The sequence below is a fragment of the Xenopus laevis genome, chromosome 6S (genome assembly GCF_017654675.1).
Source record: "Xenopus laevis strain J_2021 chromosome 6S, Xenopus_laevis_v10.1, whole genome shotgun sequence".
NCBI lineage: Eukaryota > Metazoa > Chordata > Amphibia > Anura > Pipidae > Xenopus > Xenopus laevis.
In genome coordinates, this window is record NC_054382.1 from 85,539,704 (window position 1) to 85,567,389 (window position 27,686).

At 37.6% G+C, this 27,686-nt stretch overlaps 1 protein-coding gene across 12 annotated transcripts in view; it reads left to right on the plus strand.

Moving 5' to 3' along the window:
• znf516.S (zinc finger protein 516 S homeolog) overlaps positions 1-27,686 on the plus strand; it is a 92,617-nt gene that overhangs the window by 39,938 nt on the left and 24,993 nt on the right. For 11 of the 12 annotated variants that reach the window (XM_041567193.1, XM_041567199.1, XM_041567194.1 and 8 more), the window contains 1 exon segment: positions 13,277-15,204. In XM_041567193.1, the coding sequence (XP_041423127.1) occupies positions 13,428-15,204 (1,777 nt within the window). In that variant the 5' untranslated portion in view covers positions 13,277-13,427. 12 annotated transcript variants of the gene reach the window in all.

Genomic DNA, 27,686 nt, shown 5'->3' on the forward strand with positions numbered 1-27,686 from the left:
GTGGTTCTTGACCTAGTAAATTTCAAAAAATAAAACGAAAGTTTGTTGCTTAATTATCAACGAGTTCATTTATTGCATACAGTATATTCTAGCAGTGTGGTTGCCAGAGCCTGCTGGGAATAGTATTTCAGCCACAGCCAGTGGCGGAACTACCGGGGGAGCAGGGGGTGCGAGTGGACCAGGGCCCGCACCCCCTCAGGGCCCCCCGGCAGCTCGCTCACCAGTGAAAGCCGTCGTGTACGGAGGGGGGGCGGGACCCGGCTGCGCGTCAGAATTTCAAAGAAACTTCCATGGTCTCACTGGGTCATTCAGTATAATCAGTAATCCATGCTTATTTGTTGTGTAACAGGATTTTGTGGTATAGTAAAAAAAACAAAAAAACTGCTTGTATAAATGGAGAGCCTCTGTTAAAACCTTTTGGTGATGGAGGGGTTTTAAACGCATTAATGCTTTGAAAAATGCAAAAGCGAAATGCAATTTCTGCATCTAGCTCCTCTTTTAATTACTTGGATTATACTGGTTTAGCAGCTATGCCAACCAGCTTTATGCGGTTTATGGGACTGTTATTTTCAGTTTGTATACTTTATCAAACAAGCTTATGAAGAACATGATCAAATCAGCAGAGCCCTGACTAATTATTTTTATTATACATGAGAGACATGAATAATTAGTCAAATATATCCTTCTAAACTGCGTGATGAAAATGGTTATAAACTTGGTTATGGCCTTGATATTTGTTACAGAACTTCCAACAACCTTATATATTTTCCAGTCGATTTTGTGTAGTGCAGTAGGTATAGTGTAGTTTATGCAAACGGCATTCTCTACCAGCATAGTTGCTTTGTAGCATGTTTGCTCAGTTATTAGAACTGCTGCCTTGCAGTACTGTGATTATAAGATCTGCAGGTAGTTTGGATACTCTTTTTTTGGTGGCTGTATGGGCTTCCTCTTAGTACATTGGAAAAAACACATTGACTTCTGAGAATATTAACCCTGGTGTGTTGTTTGAATGTGATCAGGTGGCCTTAGATCTTACACTCTACAGGGTCAGGATGGGCTGCTTAAAGGAGAACCAAACCCTTTATACTAAAATCCCCTTTCCCTACATAGACCCCCTCCCTGCTCCCCCCCCCCCAGCCTAGGTGTTACCCTCGGTAAATGCCCCTAACTCTTTACTTACCCCACATTGCAGATTCAGCGCATAGGCGTTCACAGGCGCTGTCTTCTTCTCTTTGGTAATCTTCAAGTAAGCGACATATCGGCACATGCGCAGTTGGAGCAGTCTACCAGTTTTTTGTAACAACTGTGCATGTGCCTAAAGTCACGAAAATTACAGAAGAAGACCCGAAGATGGTGCCCGTGAACTCTTGACGCGTTGAATCTGCAACGAGGGTTAAGTAAAGAGTTAGGGGCATTTGCCAAACACCTAGGCTGGGGGAAGCAGGGAGGGGGGGGGTCTATGTAAAGTAGGAGGTAGGTGATTTTAAAATAAAGGGTTTGGTTCTCCTTTAAAGGAACAGTAACACCAAAAAAAAAAAAGTGTCCTAAAGTAATGAACATATAATGTAGTGTTGTGCTGCACTGGTAAATCTGGTTTGTTTGCTGCAGAAATACAACTATAATTGATATAAACAAGCTGCTTTGTAGCCATGGGGGCAGCCATTCAAAGCTGAAAAAGGGTCACAGGATACACAGCAGATAACAGATAACTCTCTTTAGCATACAATGGGATTCTACAAAGCATATCTGTTATCTACTATGTATCCTGTGCTTGAATGGCTGTCCCCTTACACTACACATCAGCTTGTATAGAAGCTATAGTTGTTTTTCTGAAGCAAATACTCCAGTTTTGCCAGTGCAGGGCAACAGTACATTATATTGTCATTCCTTAAACCAGTTTCATTTTTTTGGTGTTACTGTTGCTTTAACATGTAAGTGATGTATTGGTATAAATCATGTGCAAACTGTTATAAATAAGTGAGGACCTTTACCCTTGTGGGTGTCCTTTACTCTTATGTTCTATCCCTGCAAAAAACACATGCTCACAGTTTCTAATATTAATGTACTAAAGATTTGTACCTGTGCTTGTATCTTTGATTAACCTTCAGTTGACTGAGGCCAAATGGAAAAGCCTTTCAGGGGATGCTGGGAGTTGTTGTTCAGCAGTGGTTGTAAGCCGTAAGCTGTGAGATGTCTGACCTAGATTGTCTTGTTCTGCTTTCTGCAGTCTGATTAATAATCATCTCAGATTCTGCAATTTAGCAAGGTCACAGAGAATAGGTGCTTTGCTTGAATTCGGGCATTTATAATAGCAGAGGGTGGTTCTGCTTGAGCAGTTTGCTTCTATAAGGCAATCTAGTTCAATTCAATCTAGTAAATTCAGAAATGTTATTTGTGTTGAAAAGATCACATACTTTCCTAGTGTATATTTATGAGTGTAATTGAGCATGGAATAAGTACCAGCTTCCTTGTTGTTTTTCAGTTAAAACAATTATTTACTAATTTCTCCAACAATGCAGATTTGTAAAACATATTCTTTAGAAATATTTGTTTTTAATTGCCTTGCAATTTCTGAATTGTTAAAGGGATACTGTCATGGGAAAAAAAAAATTTTCAAAATGAATCAGTTAATAGTGCTGCTCCAGCAGAATTCTGCACTGAAATCCATTTATCAAAAGAGCAAATAGGTTTTTTTATATTCAATTTTGAAATCTGACATGGGGCTAGACATTTTGTCAATTTCCCAGCTGCCCCATGTCATGTGACTTGTACTCTGATAAACTTCAATCACTCTTTACTGCTGTACTGCAAGTTGGAGTGATATCACCCCTCCCTTTCCCCCCCCCCAGCAGCCTAACAACAGAACAATGGGAAGGTAACCAGATAGCAGCTCCCTAACACAAGATAACAGCTGCATGGTAGATCTAAGAACAACACTCAATAGTAAAAACCCATGTCCCACTGGGACACATTCAGTTACATTGAGAAGGAAAAACAGCAGCCTGCCAGAAAGCATTTCTCTCCTGAAGTGCAGGCACAAGTCACATGACATGGGGCAGCTGGGAAATTAACAAAATGTCTAGCCCCATGTCAGATTTCAAAATTGAATATAAAAAAATCTGTTTGCTCTTTTGAGAAATGGATTTCAGTGCAGAATTCTGCTGGAGCAGCACTATTAACTGATTCATTTTGAAAAAAAAATTTTTTCCCATGACAGTATCCCTTTAAGGTATATGCTGTATATCACTTTTAGCTGATCTTCATAGCAAAATCACAGGCTCTATTGCTGCCCCTGCAAGGCCAGGGCTTAGCCATTTAACACAACAAACCTGAGGTTTGGGATTAATCAGAAGCCACCGATTGGCTGGAAGTAAGCTTCTTCTGATCAGAAGAGTTAAATCAGTTAACTCTTTAGAAGAGCATTTAAAGGAACAGTTCAGTGTGAAAATAAAAACTGTTTAAATGGATAGGCTGTGGAAAATAAAAAATGTTTCTAATAAAGTTAGTTAGGCAAAAATGTAATGTATAAAGGCCGGAGTTACTGGATGTGTAACATAATAGCCACAACACTACTTCCTGCTTTGCAGCTCTATAACTCTGAGTTACATCCAGTCACTCCAGCCTTTATATATTTTATTTTTGCCTAACTAACTATATTAGAAACTTTTTTTATTCAGTCTATTTACCCATTTTTGCACCAGTAGTTTGAATGAACCCTTAGGGCAGAGACACATGGTCAGATTCGGAGACAAATCTCCTCTTCTCCAGGGCAACTAATCTCCCCGAACTGCCTTCCCACCGGCTAGAATGAAAATTCTTTGTTTTCCGAAGTCGCTCGAAGTTTCCTCATGAGACATTACTATTTAATTAAAAATGCTGCCTTGTTCCACTGTAATAATGTAAAGCAATACAAGTTCCAACTTAAAAAAGCTATATTGCTTCAAAACTTTTATTTTTGTAGAATTTTAGAAACTGAAGCAAATATATTTCTTCTCTAGAAATTGAAACAACTTTTGGTGCTGTAAGTGTAAATGGTGTTTAATTGGGTTTGTCACATTCTGCCTGTTGGTCCATAAATATGCATTTGTAACTGCCTTTCAATTGGCACTTTATTTGAAAGGGATCCTGCATATAAAGCATATAGTTGCAATTTGTTTGAATTTTAACCCATATTCTTAAGGAAGTTCAAGATGGATTGAGTTGATAACCAGATGGTGATCTTGTTGGTACATTAATACACCAGCTTGTAAATATTAAAGCTAGGCTGTAATAGGAAGTGGTCCTTCTTTGCTTTGTTTACTGTTCCTTGCTATAGCTTTGTCGCTGTGTTCAACCATCTAGAATCTCTTATCTGTCTCCTAGCAATGAACTGCAGATCTGTTCACAACAGACCAGGGATTCTGTTTGTGGTGGGGAGTCTGTGCATTAGCAGCAAACCATTATTAACACTATCTGTTTGCTCTTCTGAATCATGCAAAGCATCATTATTCTTAGCAAGTTTAATATCATTACAGCTCCTTTAGCAGGAATATGTTTTATCTGTCCCAGCCACAAATTCTAATTAACAGTCAGGTAGTGAGAAAAAAAAACAGGAAAAAGAAAATTGTTTTTTTTTTTTTTGTTCGTTTCTGATTTGTCCTTCAGTAGGTTTTGATTCCTTCCGTCTTCTAAATAATGTACAACCCTTAAAGCCCCAGGAAGTGCATTGCCTTTTACCTAAGCTAAGCCGTTACTGCAGCATAACCAGCATAACCGTAGGCATGTTGACAAATAAAGGAAAGGTAGGTTTTAAATGAAGTTACACAACCTACATGCCAAGAATTGTTTTGTGTAAAACTGCTCTATTTCTCCTTGCCTAAGCTGCTGATATACTGTGCAGTCCGCTGAGATAGACACATCATTAATATCTAGGTCACATTAACTGCTGTAGTTCTGACAATACCTGGAAAGACTGTATACTGCAGGCATCTTTGCACCATTCTTGCATGATGATATTCCTATATGATGATATTGTTTCCATCCACATTTCATCTTTCCTGTGAAACATATATTCCTACCCTACCATTTATTCCTGCCCTTTATTCCTAAACCCTTTTATTTTTTTTTTGGTTAAGATTTGGTAATGTTTAACAGTGTTTTTATGGCTCATTGCACCAGATTGTGCTTCCATATGTGGTGCTGCTCTGACACTGTGGGGCACATTTGGGGCACATTTATCAAGGGTCGAAAAGTAAATTCGAATTTTCGAGTGTCGAAATTCACACAAATTTGAATCCCCCTATTCGAATGTAAATTCAAATGTGAGTTTGATCACAGCTCGACCTTGGAAACCGTCCTAATTCCAATATTCGCCACCTAAAACCTGCTGAATTCATGTACAAGTCAATGTCCATTGAGCCATTTGAAGATGTTAATAGCCTTCCTGACATTCTAGTTTTTTCGGACAAAAAATTGATTTGAACATTTTTTCTTAAGCTCCCAGTTGAAAAGTGAGTATATTCAAATTAAAAACAATTTACTTGAATTGGGCCTTTTTTTTTTTTTTTTTCATAGTTGGAAGTGAATGAATTCAACCCACCCCTGAAATTCTATTTTATCACTGATTGCGTGAAATCACTAACCCACAGTGTCTTTTTGCTGCAGCAGCTAAATGTTTGTACAATAATCTGCCCTCAAAAGGGTTTATATTAAAGCTCTTTAAACTGTGCTGAATCTTTTCTGTAATTATGTACCTGAGAAAAGTATAAATATATGTTGCGCACAGTGGCTCTCTCAATTGCTTAAGTGACTAATGAATACTGCAGTCAGTCAAAAATGCATTGCAGCATGTGTGGGATTTGAGATAATCACTTCTATTGGTACTCAAGTCCGATCGTGTTGAGAGTGCTTCTCAAAATCATAGGACTTAAATTTTGGCTTGCTGGTAAATTAATGCATTTGCATTTTCCAAGTTTACAGAGAGGACTTCTTAGATCCATTGGCATTTTTTTTATAATCAGATGTACAATACAGCCCATTAAAAGGACAAATCATGCCAAAAAGGTGTTTTTTTTTTTTATTAATTTAGATGTATCACACTCATTAAAAAGTGTTTGCTGTTAAAGCATGACTGCAGTTAATATAAGTTGTGTTGCCATTGTGGTAATTCCAATGTTAGATGGCCTACAATGTTTATATTTCCATAGCCAAAAATAAACAAGTTTTATAGAATACTACGTTTTTAGGTATTACACAGAAATATTCATGGGTCAAATGTCAAGAAGATCTTTCTCTCTATTAAATAAGACTTTTATTCATAGGTGTTGGATGAACAGACACCATATTTAAATAATCCTTTTATTAGAATAAATTGTATTTTAAAAACTAAACAAAACAACATGCAATACTTTCTACTTTCGTATTCTTAATGTTCATAATAATTTTATATAAGCTAATAACACACTAGGTGGAAACTTACCGTGCTATTTCCCACAGTAAGTTAACTTTAAGTTAACTTTCAGTATGTTATGAATGGTTAATTCTAAGCAACTTTTCAATAGGCCTTCATTTTTCCTTTTTTTTTTTTTTTTTTTTTTTATATTTTTTTGAATTATTTTCCTTTCTCTTCTGACTCTTTACAGCTTTCCAGCGAGCGCAAGGAGATCGTGCTTGAGAAGTTGGATTCCATTCCATTTTTTAGATAAATGTGTGGTATGACAAAATAACGCTTTAGCTAGCTACACTGTTACCGAATCAGACTTCTTCAGTGTGATCTCCTTGCGCTCACTGGAATGCTAGGACTCATAGTCATAGGACTGGTAGTGAGGCGTGCGCACATTGTCTTGGCCTCTGTAAACATAACCGCCTACTGTTTTTTTATTGGTGGATCAGGCTGAAGAGACAGCCGCTGGCCACAAAGGTTTTCAGCGCAAGTGAACTGAGCGGATGTGTGGGGGAATGCATTGAGCTGCAAGGTAATGGCTATTAAAGAATCAAAACCGCTAAAAAATAAAAATGCATTGCAATTACAAATATAATTATAATAATTTTCCAAAGCCTAAGAAAAGATTATAGCTTTCCGTCCCTTTAAAATTAAAAATGCTTGTGCTAAAAGTCTTTTGAATGAGACACAGGCGGTTTCAGGCTATTTGCTGGCGGATGGTCCACCTGGTGTTAAAGGAGAAGGAATACCATTTTACAATTGGGGGTGCCACAAGTTAGGCACCCCCAAGTGATTACTTTTACTTACCTGACACCCCGGGCCAGTGCTCCTATCAGCAGAAAACCTACAGGCCCAGGGTCTATTAGTGACCATGGAGCGATCCTCTTCCTGCTTCTTCAGGTCTTCTCGCTTGCGCATGTGCAGTAAATCGAAAAGCCGAACTTTAATGACAAAGCCGGCTATTTCACACGTGCGTCTGCCCTGTGAGATTTGAACTGAAGAAGCAGGAAGAGGATCGCTCCGTGGTGCTCGCTGGAAGAAACCGGGCTGGTGTGGTTTTCTGCTGATAGGAGCACCCACCCGTGGTGTCAGGTAAGTAAAAGTAGTCACTTGGGGGTGCCTAACTTTTGATACCCCAGGTGTAAAATGGTATTCCTTCTCCTTTGAAATATCCTAGTGCAAGTTCCAATGTCTTTTCTGATGTCAGAAGACTTTCCCACTCACCATACATTAAATTTTAAAGGAATCAATATAGTAGCTTTCATTGTTCTTCAGTTGTTTTTATTATGGAATATGGAAGCCAACAGTACTATGCAGAATTAAAACAAAGCAGTGGCTGGGACTGAATATTTCCACATGGGCATCTTGTTGAAATAATGTGTGTATATGAATCACATCTGTAAGTCAATGCACCATGAACAATCTGGACAAATATCTCACTAGAAATGTAATTTGGTCTGTCAGCTATATTCCCCATTAAAGTGACGACTTTTCCACAAACTAGGCTTTTAGTAAAGTCGATCAATATGGACAATTTGTCTTTTTCTCTTCACCCAGGCCTCTCTGCGACCTACATGATCAGATTTTTTCTACCTGCCACCCTATACACCCAAGGTTATATTGGGGACTTATCTTTATTTATCTCTTAATATTTTTAGGTGTGATTTGCAAAAAGACACCACATCCTATTCATGCCAGATGATGGTGCATATGTTCTTAGTAAACATTCTTTGTATACTTATGTACTAACATTGTGTTCACATACAACATGACTCCTTGTCAGACCTGATTGGTTTAAATATTTTATGCAGATGCCAATTTTTTTTTTTTTTTTTAATATTCTGTCCCTTATTTTATAATAGTCTTATTCTTTGTGATATGTGCTACTATGGGATGTCTCCTATATGAGACTGAATGAGTCTTTCTTAGAAAGCCACCAGCCTTTAGAATTCTCTTTAAACTGATGTGGTGCTTATACAAAGAACTTTATTTACATTTACTTCAGTACAGCCTCAGCATAGAATAAATATCAGTAATAAAAGATTGGAAATCTGTCCTTAATGCCTGCCATGATTATGTGTGTGCTTTTTTACATACCAGCCAGTTATATACTACTTGTAATATTAGCAATGATTTTATTATCGTTTTTAAGGAATGCACATAGTGCCTGTCTTTATGTATTTCTTTATATTAGCATATTGATGTATTTTGCTCATAATGGATTATTGATTGGCCTGTGAACAGTAGAAGCCCCAAGGCCTTGTCGTCAATGGTACTTACGCTTCGAATGCTGAATGCATCACTTCATACAGCTATTTTGGACCCATAAGCCTTTAATTGTCTGTCTTGTTCCAGTTAGTGTGCAAGAAGAAAATCTCCATTGGTTGTATGACCAGCAATTATTATTGTGTTTATCCACTGGCTAAATATATATTGTTTTTTACACAAATTTAATTCAGTCCAAAACTTGAAAAAAATGATTATAAAATTATATATAGAATTATGTTGAATATCTTTTATTTCAATAAGAAATGGCTTAATTTTATAATGCAGTACATTTTTTTAAGGGAAGTATTGTGGTTGTCTTTGTAACTTGAAATAGCACTGTACAAATTCCTGTTGTACAACTGCACTCCTTTGTGTGTTCAAATGTGTTCTTAGCTTGCAGCTTTACATGCTAAGAAAAAGTACAATTCCCGCTTTAAGGACAATGTGTGCAGTGATTAGAGAGGGATCTGTTTAGTATGTTTTTTTTCACTGTATTTTGCTATGTACTCCCAGAATCATAAACCATTTTCATCATCGGTCTCTAATTTTTAATAGTTGGCCATGCCTATGTCTAATTTATAGGCTGCTAATGTCATTGCGTGCATTTCTTTTTAAGTAATCTGCTACTGCATACCTGCTGTTCAGGCTTGCCTTTGGTAAACTTGGACTTAGCATTTCATTATTTCTACAGTTTCCCAGCAGAGAACTGAACCTGGTTAGGGTGAGATGGCCTAAAAGAAGCCAAAAAAACCTTTCACATGCAAAACGTGCACCGTAAAGCCTTCTGAAAACAGAAGGTATTTATTATATAACCAAACTTGCAGAAAACCTGTTTCGATATTGTTAGATCACGGATTTGCTACTCCCCAAGTTCTACCCCTTCAGAATCCATGTTGTTCCAATATCTTGCACTGATGAGATCTAACAAGATCAGCGAGTCACTATCATTTTTGGCATTAATGCAGTGCTATGTATATGGCACGAGACATGTAAATACCTTCTGTTTTCAGAAAGCTTTACACTACAGTTTCCCCTGTCAATTCATATTTTTAGTTTGCTATGGATCATCCCCTCTACCCAATGCTTACAAGTCCTATAATAAGACCTAGGGAATGGCATGAAAACCAGAGCACATGATCGTACTAGATAATGCCAGATCAGCCAAATGACCATATAACATGGGAAAAAAATATTGTATAAAAAAATAATTTGCACGCATACCTTAATAACTGCACACATTTTTACCAACATGCCAAGGCATATTTAACCTTACAATGAAGTTATGTAATTTCATACCATGCACATATCACTGCAATTCAAGCAAAGTGGACTAAAATAATATTTATGTATTTTATCACAACATGCTATAATAAAATAAATAAAAGGGGTTGTCTAAAAGCTGTATTCACAAAACTTAATGAAAAAGTGCGCAAAAACTGCTTTGTGCAAGCTTATACATTTAGTCAAAATATGCTCTGAATTTACTATACAGAAGCCTTATGACTAATATGTGCTCTTTTTTTCACACCATTCCCTCTAACTAGGTCTAATTATAGGACTTATAAGCATTGGGTAAAGGGGATGATCCATACCAAACAAAATTTAAATTATTGAAAAATGTCCTCCTTTAATTTAGAAAAAAGTATAATCAATAATACAAATTTCTGTTTTTCTTACTGCCAATAAAAGTCATTTATATATCCGAAAGATATTTTTCCTTAGAACACTTTTCACAAGAGGGTTTAATTATTGTTTTTGCTTTGTTATATGGAACATATTATCTTTATTTTAAGTCAAAACATGGCTTTTAATTTTTCTGTTAGATTCGCTTCATATGGTTCAAATCATTTTGGTTACTTATCGTGTGAGTCTCGGGCTCAAGTAAATACATTGTTTAAAAGAGAAAATTCCATCCGTGTAGAAATTGCTGGGCCAATTTGTTCAAAATACGCTACTGACTGACATTTCCATTCTTGGTGTGTGGCACAGCATGAGCTGATCAGGCCGCACTTAGAATTTATAATAATGCAGGTATCATTATTAATAGAATGTTTATTTTATTCGGATGTTGACATGTACCAAGATTTCTCATGCTTCATTCTGATTTGTGAATTTCCTGTGTGGGCATGTTTTTTTTTTTTTTTTTTTTTTAAATTTATTATTTATGGTATTTCAAGTGTTGAGTATTGCTACACTCTTGCCTCCATGTTGGATACTTTTATAGCTTGTGCCAACTTCCCTCTGATCAAAACAGGCATTCTGGGTTTGTGTTTGCCAGCGTTTTCTCTGAAGGCTCCCAAACTATTGAAGGCTTGGTTCTACCTTGGTAATCAGTGATATCTATCCCACAGTCCTTAAAGGAACAGTAACACCAAAAAAATGAAAGTGTTCTTAAAGTAATGAACATATCATGCAATGTTGCCCTGTACTGGTAAAACTGATCAGTTTGCTTCAGAAACACTATAATATTTCATATAAATAAGATGCTGTGTAGCAATGGCTGTAATTTAAATAGGCTATAAGACACAGGTTAAATAGTGGATAACGGATAACACCATTATGTTCTACAGAGCTTATCTGCTGTGTGTTACCTGAGCCTTTTCTCCTTTGAATGTCTACCCCCATTGCTACACAGGAGCTTATTTATATAAACTCGGCAGTTGTATCAGTGCAGGGCAACACTGTACTATATTTTTATTACTTTAAAACACTTTCATTTTTTATGTGATTGGTAGCTGTTGTGAACTACCAGCATTCTCATCCATCCAAACATTGGGATATATAGTTAATAACCACAGAAGGCCGTTGTCAAACATAGTTTAAAGTAATAAACTTTATTAGATCAACTGCCAAAGGATTTTTGCAGCACAGGTTTGACACAGATATTTTGCACGTAAGACTTTTACCAATCAACATCCTACTCCCAACAATTTATGGATTTTTAGCTGGCTTAATTGCTTGTTTACTGCCCATTGTAAACTGATTTGTGGAGTTATTTGTAAAGAATCAAACTTGTGTAAGGTATTTTCTACTTTGAATAAACTCACAATCTAAAAAAAATCGAATTATTTATTTAGGAAAAAATCTGAATGTAAAAAAACTCAATTGAATACAATCGTGAAAATAAACTCGATTACCTAGACTTTTTTGAGTTTATAAGCTTTAAAGACTTCAATTTGTGAGTTTACAAACTCGAAAATCGCCAGCTTTGCCGATTTTTTTTTTTTTTTTTTTTTTCATTCAAGTTTTCAATTTTTTTTTTTTTGCTTACTAAATACCATACATTCAAGTTTTTGAAAATATAATTCGTATTTTAGGAGTTTATGTGCAAAAACATTTGACTTGTGGCAAAAAGTCATTCAAATCTTGATAAATCACACCCTTGTTGTAGAATCAGAAAATTGCCGTTCCTGTGCTTGGATGTTTTTCAGGTACTCCCACACAGATTATACAGGCAGATTAATTGGCTCCATGCGAAATAGACCCTAGGGCATATGTGTACCTGTTGTGGGGAAATTAGATTGGATGATCCACTGGAGCAGCCACCGCTGGTGATTAATATAATAACAGTTCTTCCTAAATGTCAGTTTATACTAAGTTTCAATTGTATATGAATGATATAAATATGAATCTACCTGCGTCACATTCAACTAGATACTCTGTTGTAAAAGGACTTTTATGGAGAAGCATTGGGTAATAGCCTCTAATTTATCTCTAAAGAGTTACCATGCCACCTCCCAAGTGCCTCTTCTCCAGAGAAAGGAAACCCTACTTTGACAATTGTCATTTGTGCATTATGAAAAGAAAAAGTGACTTGACCCATATTGAAAAACAAACTGTCACTATTTGTTAAAAATTGTTGCCTCTTCAATTGTTAGGTGATTTAAAGCCACATGAATAATCCTAATTTTGTAAGAAGAACTCAACCTAATACTGAGCCAAATCCTGAGGTTGAATCATCCCTATTGATGTGCATGTGATTAAATCTTACAATCTTGTTTATCAATGCAGATTATGTGGTAATTTATCCAAAGTATAGATGCAATATTGTGTATTTTCTTAATCTTTATTGAAGATTTTTATGCATTTGTAAATCCACACATATTTATTTAAGGCCATATGCTGAATTGCGATGCATATTTGCATTTAAGCACACATTTTGTCCCCTCTCTCTTTTTGGTCTTGTTCCTGGATTTTAGCTTCAGTTAGATTTCTTTATTTTTGGTAGGTAAGATGAGTTAATTGAGTTTGTTTTGTGAAATAATACATTTACAATACATTTTATTTTTTTTTCCTAGGCCAAGAGTGCATGAGATTGATTATTAGATAAAAAAAAGCATACTGTTTTTCCCTTGTGCATCTTTTGACTTCACTGTAAAATGAAAAGCTGGCTTAATAAAGTAGAATAATGAAATGTTATAGCTCAAAAATACACACTAAATAAAGCACAGCATCTTATGCATTAAAGCTTCCTTAGCCTAGCGAGCAGAAATACTTTTTCTGAACTGAATTTGTCTAAAATGAATGTTCTCTTTTACAGACATGTGTGATTCAGCATAGTAACTAGTTTTCTATTTTGTTTTTAAGGTATCCGCCTTCAATGTTTACTGGAATAGATCTGTGAAGGTCATCACTTCAGGAGTTATGCTGGATAATAGATTATCGTTGAAAACACAACTGTCCTACCAACCCCTACTGGATTGAGTTTCGTCATTTTCCAGTTGACCTGCCTAATGTTATGCTGATTATGGAACGTAGGAAACAATTTGACATGGAGCTGCGCGAGTCCTCTGCAAAGCCAGACAAAAATGATACAGAAGAAGACAAAGGACCAGGTTTCAGCTGTGTCATCTGTGGTAAAAGCTTTCCTTTCCAGAGCTCCCTTTCACAGCACATGCGAAAGCACACCGGTGAAAAGCCATACAAATGTCCTTACTGTGATCACCGGGCTGCTCAGAAAGGTAACTTGAAAATACACCTAAGAACCCATAGAAGTGGCACAATTAATCATGTAACTGATGTGGAAATGGGAGATTCACATGTTGGAGAACTGGGTGCTTCTGAGGGCATGGGAGGATGCGCAAGCCCTACTAAAAGCACATCAGCTTGCAACAAAATACTTAATGGCACCTTACAAACAGAAGAGGCTGAAGTAATGGATGAGGATAAACTTGGCAATTTCCAGTGCCCATTCTGCAAAAACAAATATGACCGGAAGAAGGAACTTGATCAACATCTTTTACAAGTTCACAAACCCTATAAATGTAGATTCTGTAGCTACATGACCTTAAGAGAGGAGACTCTGTTAAACCATATAGAAAAAGACCATATCACTACAGCAGTACCATTGAACAGAGATGGGCTGGCAGAGAATGGCAAGGTGGAAATCAATTCAGGGGAGTTCCCTTGTGAAGTTTGTGGTCAAGCTTTTGGCCAAGCCTGGTTCCTTAAAGCCCATATGAAGAAGCACAGAGGATCATTTGATCATGGCTGCCATATATGTGGCAGAAGATTTAAAGAGTCATGGTTTCTCAAGAACCATATGAAGTCTCATGCTCCAAAAACTGGGAACAAAAACAAACCTAAATCTGATTCTGAGCCAGTAGCCACCATTAATGATGTTGTTCAGGAAGAGACCATTATGACTGGCTTAAACCTTTATGAAGTTTGCATAAAATGTGGTAATTTCTTTACAAATACTGAAAGCCTAAATGCACACAACTTGGTGCACTGTAAAACTGAAGAAAGCTCTCTTGAAAACTCAGTAGAGCAAAACAGAGAAAACATTACTGATGACTCCCCAAGCGCAATGGTGGCTAAGCAGTTTTTCCTAGACTATCTTCATTTAAAACCTTTAAAAGAGGCTAATACGCCGTCTGATACACAACAAGGAAAAAGAGTTCCGGAGCTGGACCCAGTCAACAGCTACCAAGCATGGCAATTGACTACAAAAGGAAAAGTTGCAGAGCCTTCTGAATATGTTAAATATCTGGGATGGGATGAAACCATGGCAGATGCTGATGTAACTTATGATAATGAAAAAGAAGAATACATCCTTGTTAATCAGGAGAAGCGAAAGCGAGAGCCAGACAGTCAAAGTACCAGCAACTCAAAGAAACGCAACTCCTCAAGTGTTAGCCGATCTGAGAAAAGTAGCAATACACAATCCGGAGAAAATGCAGATGGTTCCAATGAATTGGAGTTCAGGCCTCCTTCCCGTCAGAGCCGACGTTCCTCTCAAAATAAATCCACTGAATGCTTTGAATGTGGAAAAGTGTTCCGCACTTACCATCAAATGGTGCTTCATTCCAGGGTGCATAGAAAAGACCGCAGGAGCCTCAGTGAAAGCGGCTCGGTTTCTCACAATGATCGATATGGGTCAAACAGTGACATTGACTCTGCCAGCAGGCCCAGTAGTCCGGACTCTGCATCTGCCCCAGAAGATTCTCTTGCCTCTGGAGAGAGGCATGCAGCTGATGACGACAGTTTTGAAGAAGGTCCAACTCCTTTACCAGGTACGTCTTACATATGTAGTACATTAATTGTTTTGTAAACAAATCAACAATAGAGTAACAGAACAGTAACAAGTCATCATTTAAGATTGTATCGAAGAATCTCTAAAGTCAAAAGAATTTGCAGAGCTCTTATAGGCAGTGGAATGATGGTAGAAAGAGTGGTTCACTGGGCAGGATTAGGAATACAGTGAGTTATGAGTTTGTGTTGGAGCACATACACCGAGAGACTGCTACACTGCAAGTAGTCTTGCTGAACTCTACTCTATCTGACAGCTGACTGCTTTGCATAAACACATAAGTGCCATATCATTTTTAAACTATGTCCAAACAGGAGGTATTGAAGTATAGCTCATGCATAGATAAAAGCAGAACGGACTGTCCCAGTAAACAAGGAAGGGCATTCACAAATTTTGATTTTGATATAGGTTTTCTGTCTCTATCTCTCTGTGTGTCTGTTTGTCTATCTAGATTTGTACAGAATACAAAGGAAACACTTTTCAAATAAAGCAGAGTGCAGAGTTACAAGCAGCTCTTGGGATGTAAGGAGAACACCACACTAAGACTATAATTATGCATTTTTCTCATTGTTTACATTTGAACAATCTCCATAAACAAGGCACTTAAGCAAACTACAGGGTTAAATCAAAAGTAGAAAATACAAACCCATCCTGCATAAATTAAAGAGGCACAATTACCATATTTATCTATTTTATTTACTCCAAGTGACACATTTCTACATCTGCCCATTGGATTAATAATAAGAACTGACAATTGCAGGATCCATATTACAGAGTAAAATATCCATCATCCCTGTTCCTCCAAGAGACATTTTTATTATTGAATTATTTTTTTCTGTATTTCCTCCAAGAGACATTTGTATTATTGACTTATCTTTTCTCTGTAGTAAGAAGACACTATGGGTCATTTGTGAGGACCCCAGAAAGAACTGCAAGAGCACCTACATGTCACCCCTTCCCATCTTTCAATAATACATTAAATAGAGACCTGCAGCAATTCACAAGAGTGGGAGTCAGGGTATGAAATAATTGCAGATCACTCCTGTTTTTTACACTTTACACCCTGCCTTTCACATAGTAAATTACCTATACAGTAGTGCACTTTCTAGCTGGAGTCCATGTTGAGGGCGATTTCTTTATAGCCATACAATAGAATACTCCACTTTAAGGTGATTCATCTGGAAAAACTTTTGTCCCTGGCATTTTAGATTATAGGTCGATACCTATATTTATGGTATGCCAGACCACAGGCTGATGCGCTGTCTGTCTATGGAGCTACACGCATGTGGGAACAGATTTGCTCTTAAAAAAACACAGCCAGAGAAAGTGGATCATCCATCCCATGTGCCCCTAGGCATGACATAGTGCAGCACACATAAGCTGGATATTACAACATTTAAATTTGTCACTTTTGTAGAAATATATTTATTCCTTTGTCCTCTGCACAATTCATTTGTTTAAATTTAAGAATGAAAATCCCAGGATAAGAGTAATCCAGCCCTACAAATGTTGAATGGTGCCAGATGTTCTTCAAATAACAGTAAAGGTTATGCCTACAATATCAAGAAATAGTCAGACAAACACATCTGTTCAATCTACTGTACATTCAGAGCTGAAGTAACACAACAAACTAGCAAATATTAACCTTGCTTTGTCCATGCACACATACACCTTTATAGTGAATCAGCCTTCCCTTGTCCTTTTAAGGGCTCACTTACAATGTGGAAAGAGCAAATTTGTATTGTTCCTTGAAGTGTAGTGCCTAGCACAAGGTAGGGAACACTGGGTGCCAAAAAGTATAAGGCAAACAAAGTACAGAAAAGCAACAGTCTGTAGGAGTTATGTATGGCTCTCCAGCAGTACTGTAATCTGCAACTTGCACCAAATACTTTTGCCCCAGGTGCAACTGATGCATGGCCCATTATTAGATTAGCGGATGACTACGCTTCTGATGGCTTGCAGTGGGATTAGTTTAATGTGACCATCCACATGGTGGTTCTATTGCCCTAATTCAGCTGTCCTATTGGGAATTTTAAAATGTTGCTGAACAATGTGCAACAGCTTGATTTTGTGCTTCTGACTCAAATGTTGCACTGTGAATATACTAGCTGTGCTAAAATAATAAGTCTTTATAATCTTAAACAAAACAAGAAGGTACTATGTAGCTACATTTGCTCATCACATGACTGTCTAGAGGACATAGAAAATGAGCCTAATTGTTCCATCCTCGCTACTCCTTAGCTAAATATAACAGCACAGCAGTTTATTTTGTCAGGCAGTTCTGGTACAAGCTTTGAGTTAGCCATTCAATGCAGTCAAATAATGGCCAGGGGCTCCCAGAGGGGTAACGTTTTACTTGCTGTGCAACAGATCTGTGATCATATGAGACCAGAATTTCAGCTCCTCTTTTGTATCAACATGGCAATTGCATTATAGACAGCTGCTGTCTGTGTTATTGCTTTATGCTAAGGGGATGTTCCTAAAATAATTAACCGGCTACTTGATGGCATGAAAAATCAGGCCAATGTTCAGCTTTCTGCCCTGTGGATGTCAAGAAAGAATTAGTGTAATTGGAACAAATCACTACATCTGTTTATGATGATTAATTGCAAAAGTATCTGTAAACGAGAAGCTCTATATGTTTCTATAAGGAATACATTAGTTTAGTAAGTGGAACAAAAAATCCTTTATAACATAAAGCAGATGCTATTGGCTCTGTGTATCACAGCACTGAAGGTGAACAACCCCTTTAAACACCTTTTCACCAAAAATAAAGATTTTTTGCAGTTATCTTCTATTTGTTATCCTTTTTGTAATATTGAAGTGAAAGGTTACATTTTTCACCTTCTAAAGCAGCTCTGCGGGGGAGGGGGGGATGGGTCGCCGACTATCTAACTGTTCTAAATTGATACATTTAGTTGATACATTTATCTTTGTCCCTGCTGAGCAGAATCCCTGAGTTTTATTAAAGGCAGCTGTTAGAATTGATACAATAGTTGCTAATATTTCAAAGGTACTGCTGAGAAATGTATCAATTCACGTAGCCACTAAATGTATCCAATTGTAACAGTTCAGAATCTGCAGCTGGATCACTGAGCTGCCAGACTGAGACACCAGAGACATGAACATTTTAAACACTAAATAAAATAAAAAACGGAAAACAATTGAAAAAAGATTTTATTTCTGGTGAACAATCTGAAAACAACGAAAATGAAAAAAGTGGTCGGAAGGTGAGCACTTTAACATTAAACTTTACTTGTTATAATCATTTCTTTTTCAAGCAAACTGTGCAACTTCTTCCCTAGAGGAAGCCCAGTGTCAGACAATGTTGTTTTCAATTCAGCTTTCGTTCTTCAGTAGAATATATGCTGCAGAATATATTATATATGTATCATAATTGAAACCATTTTTGTTTGCGAAATGGTTTTCTGTGGCCCAGATACTAAAATCTAAAAAGGGGAACTAAAGTCTAAAATAGAATAATGCTAGAAATGCTGTATTTTGTATACTAAATCTAAACATGAACTTACTGCACCAGAATTTGGCAGCAGGGGGTCATCATCTTGTAACTCTGTTAAACATCTTTGCAAGACCATGCACATTCTCAGTGTGGTTTGGGCTGCTGTTGGGAGGTTAAGCTTAGGGATCGTCATAAATTATCAAAACTGCACAAGTCAAATAATTTCTGCTATAGCAGCTGATACAGCAAGACTGATTAATAATCCGAATATACAGACTACACTGGGTCTGCGGATACGAATCTCTACACGCTCACCTGCTGCTCTAGAGGGAAACAAGCAAAGCTGCACGAGTTCTGGTAAGTTAGGTGGGGGGGGGGCCTCCTCCCTGCCACTTGAAAGTAAGATCATTTCCCTGCAGAGCAGTTGGGACCGTCTGAAGTTTCCTATCCGCAGCAGTCAGAGCAAGTAAAACGAAGGGGGAGTTTCACTGCATACAGTCAGGTTTCTTATAAAAACGGTACTCATTTTTTAATTAAAGTATATTGGAGACAGATTTATTTTTCATTAAAGAAAGTAAAAATGGCTTTTAATTTTTTTCCGTTTAAGATACTGTATAAGCAGCTTTAGCAAATGTATGGGAAGTAGATTTCCTTTGCTTCTCAAATAGTCTGAAGCCTATAAACAGAGCGGTCTGTGACTACATTGGGTCCTGCACATAGGGTCACTTTTATAAAGGGACATTCACCCAGGTCCACCATCAGTCATTCCATCTGCAATAACTTTTGAATGTCAGGTAGAATGTATTCATTTTGAAAGGCCAGGTAGAATGTATTCATTCATTGATGTACACAAAAGACAGATCCAATAAAAATAAAGGAGTAACGCTAAATAAAAAAAAAAGGGTAGAGTTACTGTTAAGGTACTACAGTCAGTGGCCCTGTCAAAGAGGGGCCATTGAGATAGCAGAACATAATTTGCGGATTGTGAAAGGAACAGAGATTGTGCATGGGTGGGTTTGGGTAGTTATGGGTGGAGTTTTGGCATAGTTTAGGATAGTGTGTGTGTATACTAGGGTGTATTTAGTTTTTAATTTTTTGTTGGAAGGATCCACCATCAAAGGGACCCAGGTAACCAATGGGCTAATATTTGTGAGGGGGGGGGCTGGGAGGGAGAGTATTTGTAGTATGGGGCCCCATGTTTAATTATAACTATTGGATATTGCAGTAAAAAAAAAGTTGTTGCTATTTTCTTATTCTGATATATATATATATATTTTTTTCTGCTGGGTTGTTCACCTTCTACTTTTTTTGAGTTTTCAGATTATTCACCAGAAATAAGACTTTTTATTTCAATTGCTTTTCATCTTTTATTTAAATTGAAGTTTAAAGTGTAATGTTCCGGAGTTTGATTGGTAGCTCAGTAATCCTAGATTTCTAACTGATACAATTTTCTACAGTTATTTGCTATTGTATCAATTCTAACAACTAATGAAACTCAGGGATTCTGCTCAGCAGGGCCAAAGACATGACATGTATCGACTAAATGTATCAATTTAGAACAGTTACAGTGTCTGTGACCCCCTCCCCAGCTGCTTTAGAAAGCTCTAAGAAGGTGAAAAATGAAACTTTACACGTCAATATTAGAAAAAAATATTATAAATAGAAAGTAATTGGGGGGAAAAGTCATTCTTACTGGTGAACTGTCGGAAAACTGGCAAACTAAAAAAAGTATTGGAAGGTGAACAACCTTCCTTTGCTTGGGGTGTAGTGTACACCATTATAGCTTTTTCTGGTTGAATATTACAGATAACATTTTAGCATTTTGTGGAGGGTTCAGCCAGCTTGTTTTACAAGAAAGTTCAGATCATTTCTCATTGGTCCTCCATCATTTTGAATTCTGCAGTAAGCCACAAAAAGTATTAATATAACCACAATGCTCTTGTATCAGCTATAGCTTACATGTGGTTGTGAAGGGGTTGCTGAGTTACAGCTTCCAGAATGATTTCCCTGTAGGATGCTGAGACGAATATATGTCTGTCTTTGACTTAAAGGCATATCAACAATTAATTGTATCTCTGTGTTACCTTCTCTTTATTTTAAATACCTATCTTTACGGGGGCACTGTAAGTCCTAAGTTAAATGAAGGGCTTGTGCGGAACATACAGTACATTTGGCCTAATGTTTTAATCACATTAACATTCATAGTTCATTATTTCTTGAGCTAAGCATGGCAAACAGAGACAGGAGCTACTGCATTTTTGGTCATTATCAGGTAAATTATTTCATTAGCAGTTCACAGATAATCTCAGTGTATAATGGACTTCTGTTATCTGTGCACTGGTAATCTAATTATCTACGTTACAATAAACTAATATGGAGTAGCATCCGTTTCCCTGTGTAGCCCAATAAATAAAAACCATCGATTTTTTTTCTGATTAAAACATTTCACAAAAAGTATGTTCAGCACAATCCCTATTCATTCCACTAATGCTAAACCACGCGTTATACTGCCCCTTTAAATGTTAACCCCAAGATTCCTTTAAACAGATACTTTAGCTAAAAAAATAGCAGTTTTCCCTTTAAATCATCCAAGGATAGAGATGGGTTCCAGAAAGGGATGTCTTGCTCACAGCTGACCTTTTTTTTTTTTTTTTTCTTTCAAAAGACTGTATAAACTCGACACTGAGTCTGGGCAAAACTATTACATACACTCTCAGTGTCTATTATGAAAATACAAGGTTTTTTCTTTTTATTTAAAAAAAAAATGCTAGATTGCTTACTATTGTTAGGTTTTTAGGCACTAAAATGCATAATCATGCATTAGCCCCTAGCTAAATTTCCATTTATATTAATCATGGGAATAATTTAGAGTTTAGTGTAATTAGTTGTGTGAAGATTCTAAGATCTAAGAATTTTCCTGCTTGAGCCATGCAGCTGCACTGGTGTAAAATGTGCTTTGGGTCATGCTGAAAAGATAAATGTTTAACGGCCAAAGCGGTTACTACTCAGCTGTTTGTAACAAAGGAATTATTATGGTAGAATGGAGGAATCATATTCAAATGCACAGTAACAAATCCAACAAGTGACAATATTCCACTAACACTACCCCCCTTTAACGAAAATAGTACAGCTTTGTGTCCTTACTGCAGTTATAGTCTAGTTCAGGGGTCAGCAACCTTTACTATCAAAAGAGCCATTTTGCCCCCACCCCCCTTTCCACTAAGGAAAAATAGTCTGGAACCGCAAAACATAACGCCGCTTATAAACTTTTAAAAGTTTTAACCTTTTTTTTAATTTTAACTGTTACAACAACAAAAGTGCAATGTGCAGGCCTACTTTGAAATAAATGAAACACTGAATAGCCCTATTAAATGCTAGTGTTCTCATCTGTTTAAAGGTAAGGGCTGTAGAGTCATTAAAATATGCGTCACATCCACGTCTATAGCCCTCTCACCTGCTGCAGTTGGACTCTGGAGGCTTCTCTCGTGTCTTGAATGTGCGACCGCGGTAAGGACCATGATGAATCATCTTGCTGCCCCTGGTCACCTCAGGTGCGAGGGCTGTATAGACGACGTGACAGGCAAAGCCACAAGACTGAGCCGCAGCAAGCGAGATGAAGAGCCGCATGAGGCTCCGGAGCCGTGGGTTGCCTACCCCTCTAGTTAATGGCTACACCGAGGGGAAACTTTGCTGGGGGAAAGGCTTAGGCACAACTTGCAACTGTACACTGACCTGACGTGAACCATCATCTGTCAAGTACTAGTATCAATCAAAAATTCATTGAAGTTTTGCCCCATTGTAAAGATCGAGAATATCCAAAAAACGTTGAATTAATTAAAGGAACAGTAGACCTAACATTTTTAGAATATAGTCCTACTATAAACTGCTCTAATAACCATGCTCAACCCTGTGTTTAGCATGTAAGACGTGGATTAAATAGGGTTGAGGAACATGGTATGAAACCAGCTAAATGCTCTGTGTAAAGGTTTTTTTTATTTAAATCTCATTTAGGGGCAGATTTATCAAAATTTGAGATTTATTAAAAACTCACCCACGTTCTATTAATTTCTGTGGGAGATTTAGAATCCTATTTATCAATGGGTGAAAGTTTTAAGAGTTCACTGTTTCTTAACTACGCTTCTAAAACTCCCATAGCAATGAACAGAATCTGGGTGAGTTTTTCTGTGGTAAACTTTAATCGCCATACACGATTAGATCCGCTCGTTTGCCAAACAAGTGGATCTTAACCTGATATGCCCACCAAAGGCAGGGCAATATCCGATCATTCGGCCCTAGGGCCAAACAATCGGATTAAAACTAAGGAAATGGACGCCATCAGGTCGTAGGATCGCATCAACTATCTGATGTGGTCCTCGCCGGAAAAATCAAACCTGCTTGATCGATAGGCTGATTTTTGGCCTGATATCGATCAGGGAGACCCCTTGGAAGCCCCCATACATGGGCAGATAAGCTGCCGAATCTGTCTAAGGGCTTTGCCTCATGAGGCAACTTCGGGCGACTTCGGAAATCGAAGCGCCGCAAGTGCATTGCCGCAGGCGATTTTTCATTTTAGTAGGCGGGGGAAGGCAGTTCGGGAGATTGTCGACCCAAAGAAGAGGGGATTAGTCGCCAGGCAACTAAATCTCCCAGAATCTGCCCGTGTGCTAAAGCCCTAAAGGACCAATATCGCCGGCTGTAATCTGCCCATGTATGGTCACCTTTACATTTTAATCTATCCCATAAAGTGGCCATAGACCTGCAGATTTACCTTCACATCGGACGAACGATCGGTGCCATCTCCTGACTTGCCGCTAACCATTCAGATCAAATAAAGTAGTAAAAGAACAGATAAGACCAGTGGCGTAACTAGATATTACTGGGCCCCACAGCAAATTATTTTTCAGGCCCCCAAAATGTTTAGAGGTTGACTTGTTTCTCCAATATTTATTGAAATTATATATGAATTAGGGCCTCGTGGGGCCCCTATACCTCCTGGGCCCCCCTGCAGCCGCAGGGTCTGCTTCCTCTATAGTTACGCCCCTGGATAAGACGATGTTCTGCCCCTGACAGCAATCATACGAAAGATAGTGACAAGCTGGTGACAGTCTCCCACTGATATCGTCAGATCGGCAATACATGCAGAGAAATGATCTGTAGCCGACAGAAATTTTCTAAACTGTCTGAACGACCGATCGCGATGGCACGAAAAATGTCGGGACACTCCACACACAGCCTAAAAATCATACAAATCAAAGATTCGTACAATCAAATCTTTGCGTCTTTAGTGTCCCTGGTGAATACTTTCCCTCTCGCTCTAATTCCTGCTTTAAAACATCTTTTAGTCTTTACATCTTTATTCCGCTATTGTATGTATAACTTGAGTTATAAATAATGATGAACAAAATTTTTCACCAGGTTTTGCCGCTAATGGATGAAAAAAATTGTTGCATGTCAAAAAAAAAATTTGCTGCCCATAGATTTCAATGCATTTTGCTGTTTTGTGAATTTTCCTCACTAGTTCTAAAGAGCTAAATAAATACACAGTGCTGTACAATTTTACAGAGTAGACAACTATTGGCCAAGTACTTCCAGACTTGTTATTCAGCTGCAAGTCAGTAGTATCAGATATCAATGCATTTACCACTATTCAGTTTACTAATAGTGTATTTGTGTGTGTGTAGATTAGTGTAATTTAAATTGCTTTATCATAAAGCTACTAAAAACATTACGTAAACCCAATAGGCTTGTTCTGCCACCAATAGGACTTAATTCTGCTTAGTTACCATCCGTTTCATCATCGTTTGTTAAAAATGGAAACTCTGGGCAATGGATGTAATTGAGAGCTGTCTTACTATCAGATTTCTGGGTGAGAGATTTGTGTGTGTGTATCAAGCTCTCTCATGAAACATTATGGGATACAACAGTATTTGTCAGTAAATGAGGCTACTAGTAGAATGTAGGCATGTTCTGCAATACACCTTTGTACAGTTCATTATTGAATGCTGTGGTAAAACAATGTTAGGGAAAAATCTGTTATATAATGTAGGTTGTCTCCATCTAGTGGCAAATCAGAGTGTAGTTATTTACAAAGCTCTCTCAAAGATTAGCATTTTAAACTATGAAAACAATACTGTACTCATGAACAGTTCCTATATTATACACACATTATTTTCAGCTACAAATTAGACCATGGATTCACAAGTCCACATATTTGGCTGTACCACATCATGGTATGAATTCTGAGGTGTTAGAGACACTGTCTGCTCAAATCCAGCTAAATGCAGTCAAATTGATTGGGAGATGTTTCATAATACAGATAGACAATGACCCAAAACATACATCCAAAGCAACCCAGGAGTTTATTAAAGCAAAGAAGTGGAATATTCTTGAATGGCCAAGCCATTCACCTGATCTGAACCCAATTGAGCATGCATTTCACTTGTTGAAGACTAAACTTCGGACAGAAAGGCCCACAAACAAACGGCATCTGAAAGCCGCTGCAGTAGGGCCTGGCAGAGCATTAAAAAGGAGGAAACCCAGAATCTGGTGATGTCCATGAGTTCAAGACTTCTGCCTGTCATTGCCAGCAAAGGGTTTTCAACTTTATTATAAGAAATGAACATTTTATTTTAAGTTTTTTAATTTGTCCAATTACTTTTGAGCCCCTGAAATGAAGTGATTGTGTTAAAAAAGGCTTTAGTTCCTCACATTTTTATGCAATCTTTTTGTTCAGCCCACTGAATGAAAGCTGAAAGTCTGCAGTTCAACTGCATCTGAGTTGTTTCATTTAAAATTCATTGTGGTAATGTACAGAACCAAAATTAGAATGAAAGTTGTCTCTGTCCAAAGATTTATGGACCTAACTGTACTTGTATTGCGAAGTTTCCTGAAAACTAAAAGGAGATTATTATATTTTAGGGCAGAATGCTGCATTTAATATGGGATATTAAAGACAGAATAACACTACTCCTCTAGGCCATATAACATTTTCCATTTAAACCCTCTTATAGGGATTAAAATGTTGTTAGAAGCCCCCTTAGCTGATAACCAGTTTACAGACATGAAAGTGTTGTATCAGCCATACACCAAAGAATATATATGACAGCGAGTCAGTGTTTGTTCCCCATAGAAGGAAGCTGCCCTACAGTTGGGGAACCAAAACCTTAAGGTGGACATACTTGCAGAGATCTGTTTGACGACCTCTCGCTGATATGCCCACACTAGGGCCAATCGATTTTTGGCCAGGTAATGAGCAGGGAAGCCTATCGAAGGGCCTCATACACTGCCCAATTAGGTGCTGATTTTAGTGTCTTTGAAGCTTATATTGGCTTCTGTATGGCCACCTTTAGAGTGAGCAGAGTTCTAATCATTGTATTCAGAGCATGGGAAGTATTATGGAATACTTTTCTCATTTACTGAAGCTACATGGGTGTATGTAATACTCTATGCCTTGTGCTTTAATGTGACAGTGGGGGACAGCAAACTTGTATCTAAACATTACCTGCTACTTTGGGTCGAACATATTATTTTTCTTTTGGTGAAAGGCTTGAGGAAGCACTGAGGTATACTAAAGAACTATATGATTATGTTTTATGGTCCTATAGTTTTGTTTCCTGTAGCTGTGAATAGACAATCTGGCCACTGAAGAAAAGGAAGCAAAACAAGTCTTTTGTTTCAAGGTTTTGTTTAGAAAGAGAAATATCCAGCAAATAAATCCTCTAATGGGTGGTTTGCGAATAGGTTGATAAATCAACAAGTCTTTCCAAAAGTTGGTTACTAATAGCTAGGGATGCACCGAATCCAGGATTCGGTTCGGGATTCGGCCAGGATTCTGCCTTTTTCAGGAGAATTCAGATTCGGCTGAATCCTTCTGCCTGGCCAATCCGAATCCTAATTTGCATATGCAAATTAGTGGCGGGTAGGAAGGTAGGAAAATCGCATGACTTTTTGTCACAAAACAAGGAAGTAAAAAATGTTTTTCACTTCCCACCACTAATTTGCATATGCAAATTAGTATTCGGTTCGGTATTCGGCCTAATCTTTCGCAAAGGATTCGGGGGTGCGTCCGAATCCAAAATAGTGGATTCGGTGCATCTCTACTAATAGCCCTAGTTCTATGTATATTTCATTTGAGCAGTTGCTTGCTGCTTTTACACCCATAATGCAAACATGTTAAGTAAGGCTTTCTGTGCAGTACCCAGTAATTGGAGGTTTAACTATGCATTATTACTAACTTAGTTTATGTTATAAACTTCAAAATAACTTCAATGATCCCAGGACTGTTAGACATAATCACTGTAAGGGTAAAGACCCACAGAGCTACTAGTAGCAGCTTCTTTTTGTGGCTACAAAATAACCTTTCATAGACGATACTAAGAATTGCTTCTCCTAAAACAGACATACCCCCATATTAATAAGTCATTAAGTTTGCCCAGGAGCAGTAACCCATAGCAACCAATAAGATAATTGCTTTTAAAAAGGTAAGTAAATGCTTTTTGCCAATTTGTTGCTATTGGTTACTGCTCCAGGCAAACATAGTGCTTTTATTACATAACCCCCAAAGTGTCTTAGAAAAGCCAGTTATCACTATTGTGAATTTTGTAGCCATGACTAGTAGCTCTCTGTGTCTTCACCCTAAAACTGACAATTTCATTATTTAATAAAGACAAGTTAATAATTTTTCATTGCAACGTACAGTGCAATAACATATTTGTAACTTCTTCCCTCTGATATCGGGCAGCTCATGGATCAGTGGGAAGCACTTTTGTCTTGGAGTCCTGAGTTTGGTGGCGCTGGAGTCCTGAGTTTGAAAATAGATTGGGCACTATCTGCAAGGAGCTTGTATGTTCAGCCCATGTCTGCTTAGGTTGCTCTGGATACTCTGGTTTCCTCTAAGGCTAGTGAAACACAGGGCTGAATTTGGGCTGCTGAAATACACTGGGTAAAAATCAACCCCTACATGGGCAGCATCCTTTTCCGTTTGCACAAGGAACCGTTATGTTGAC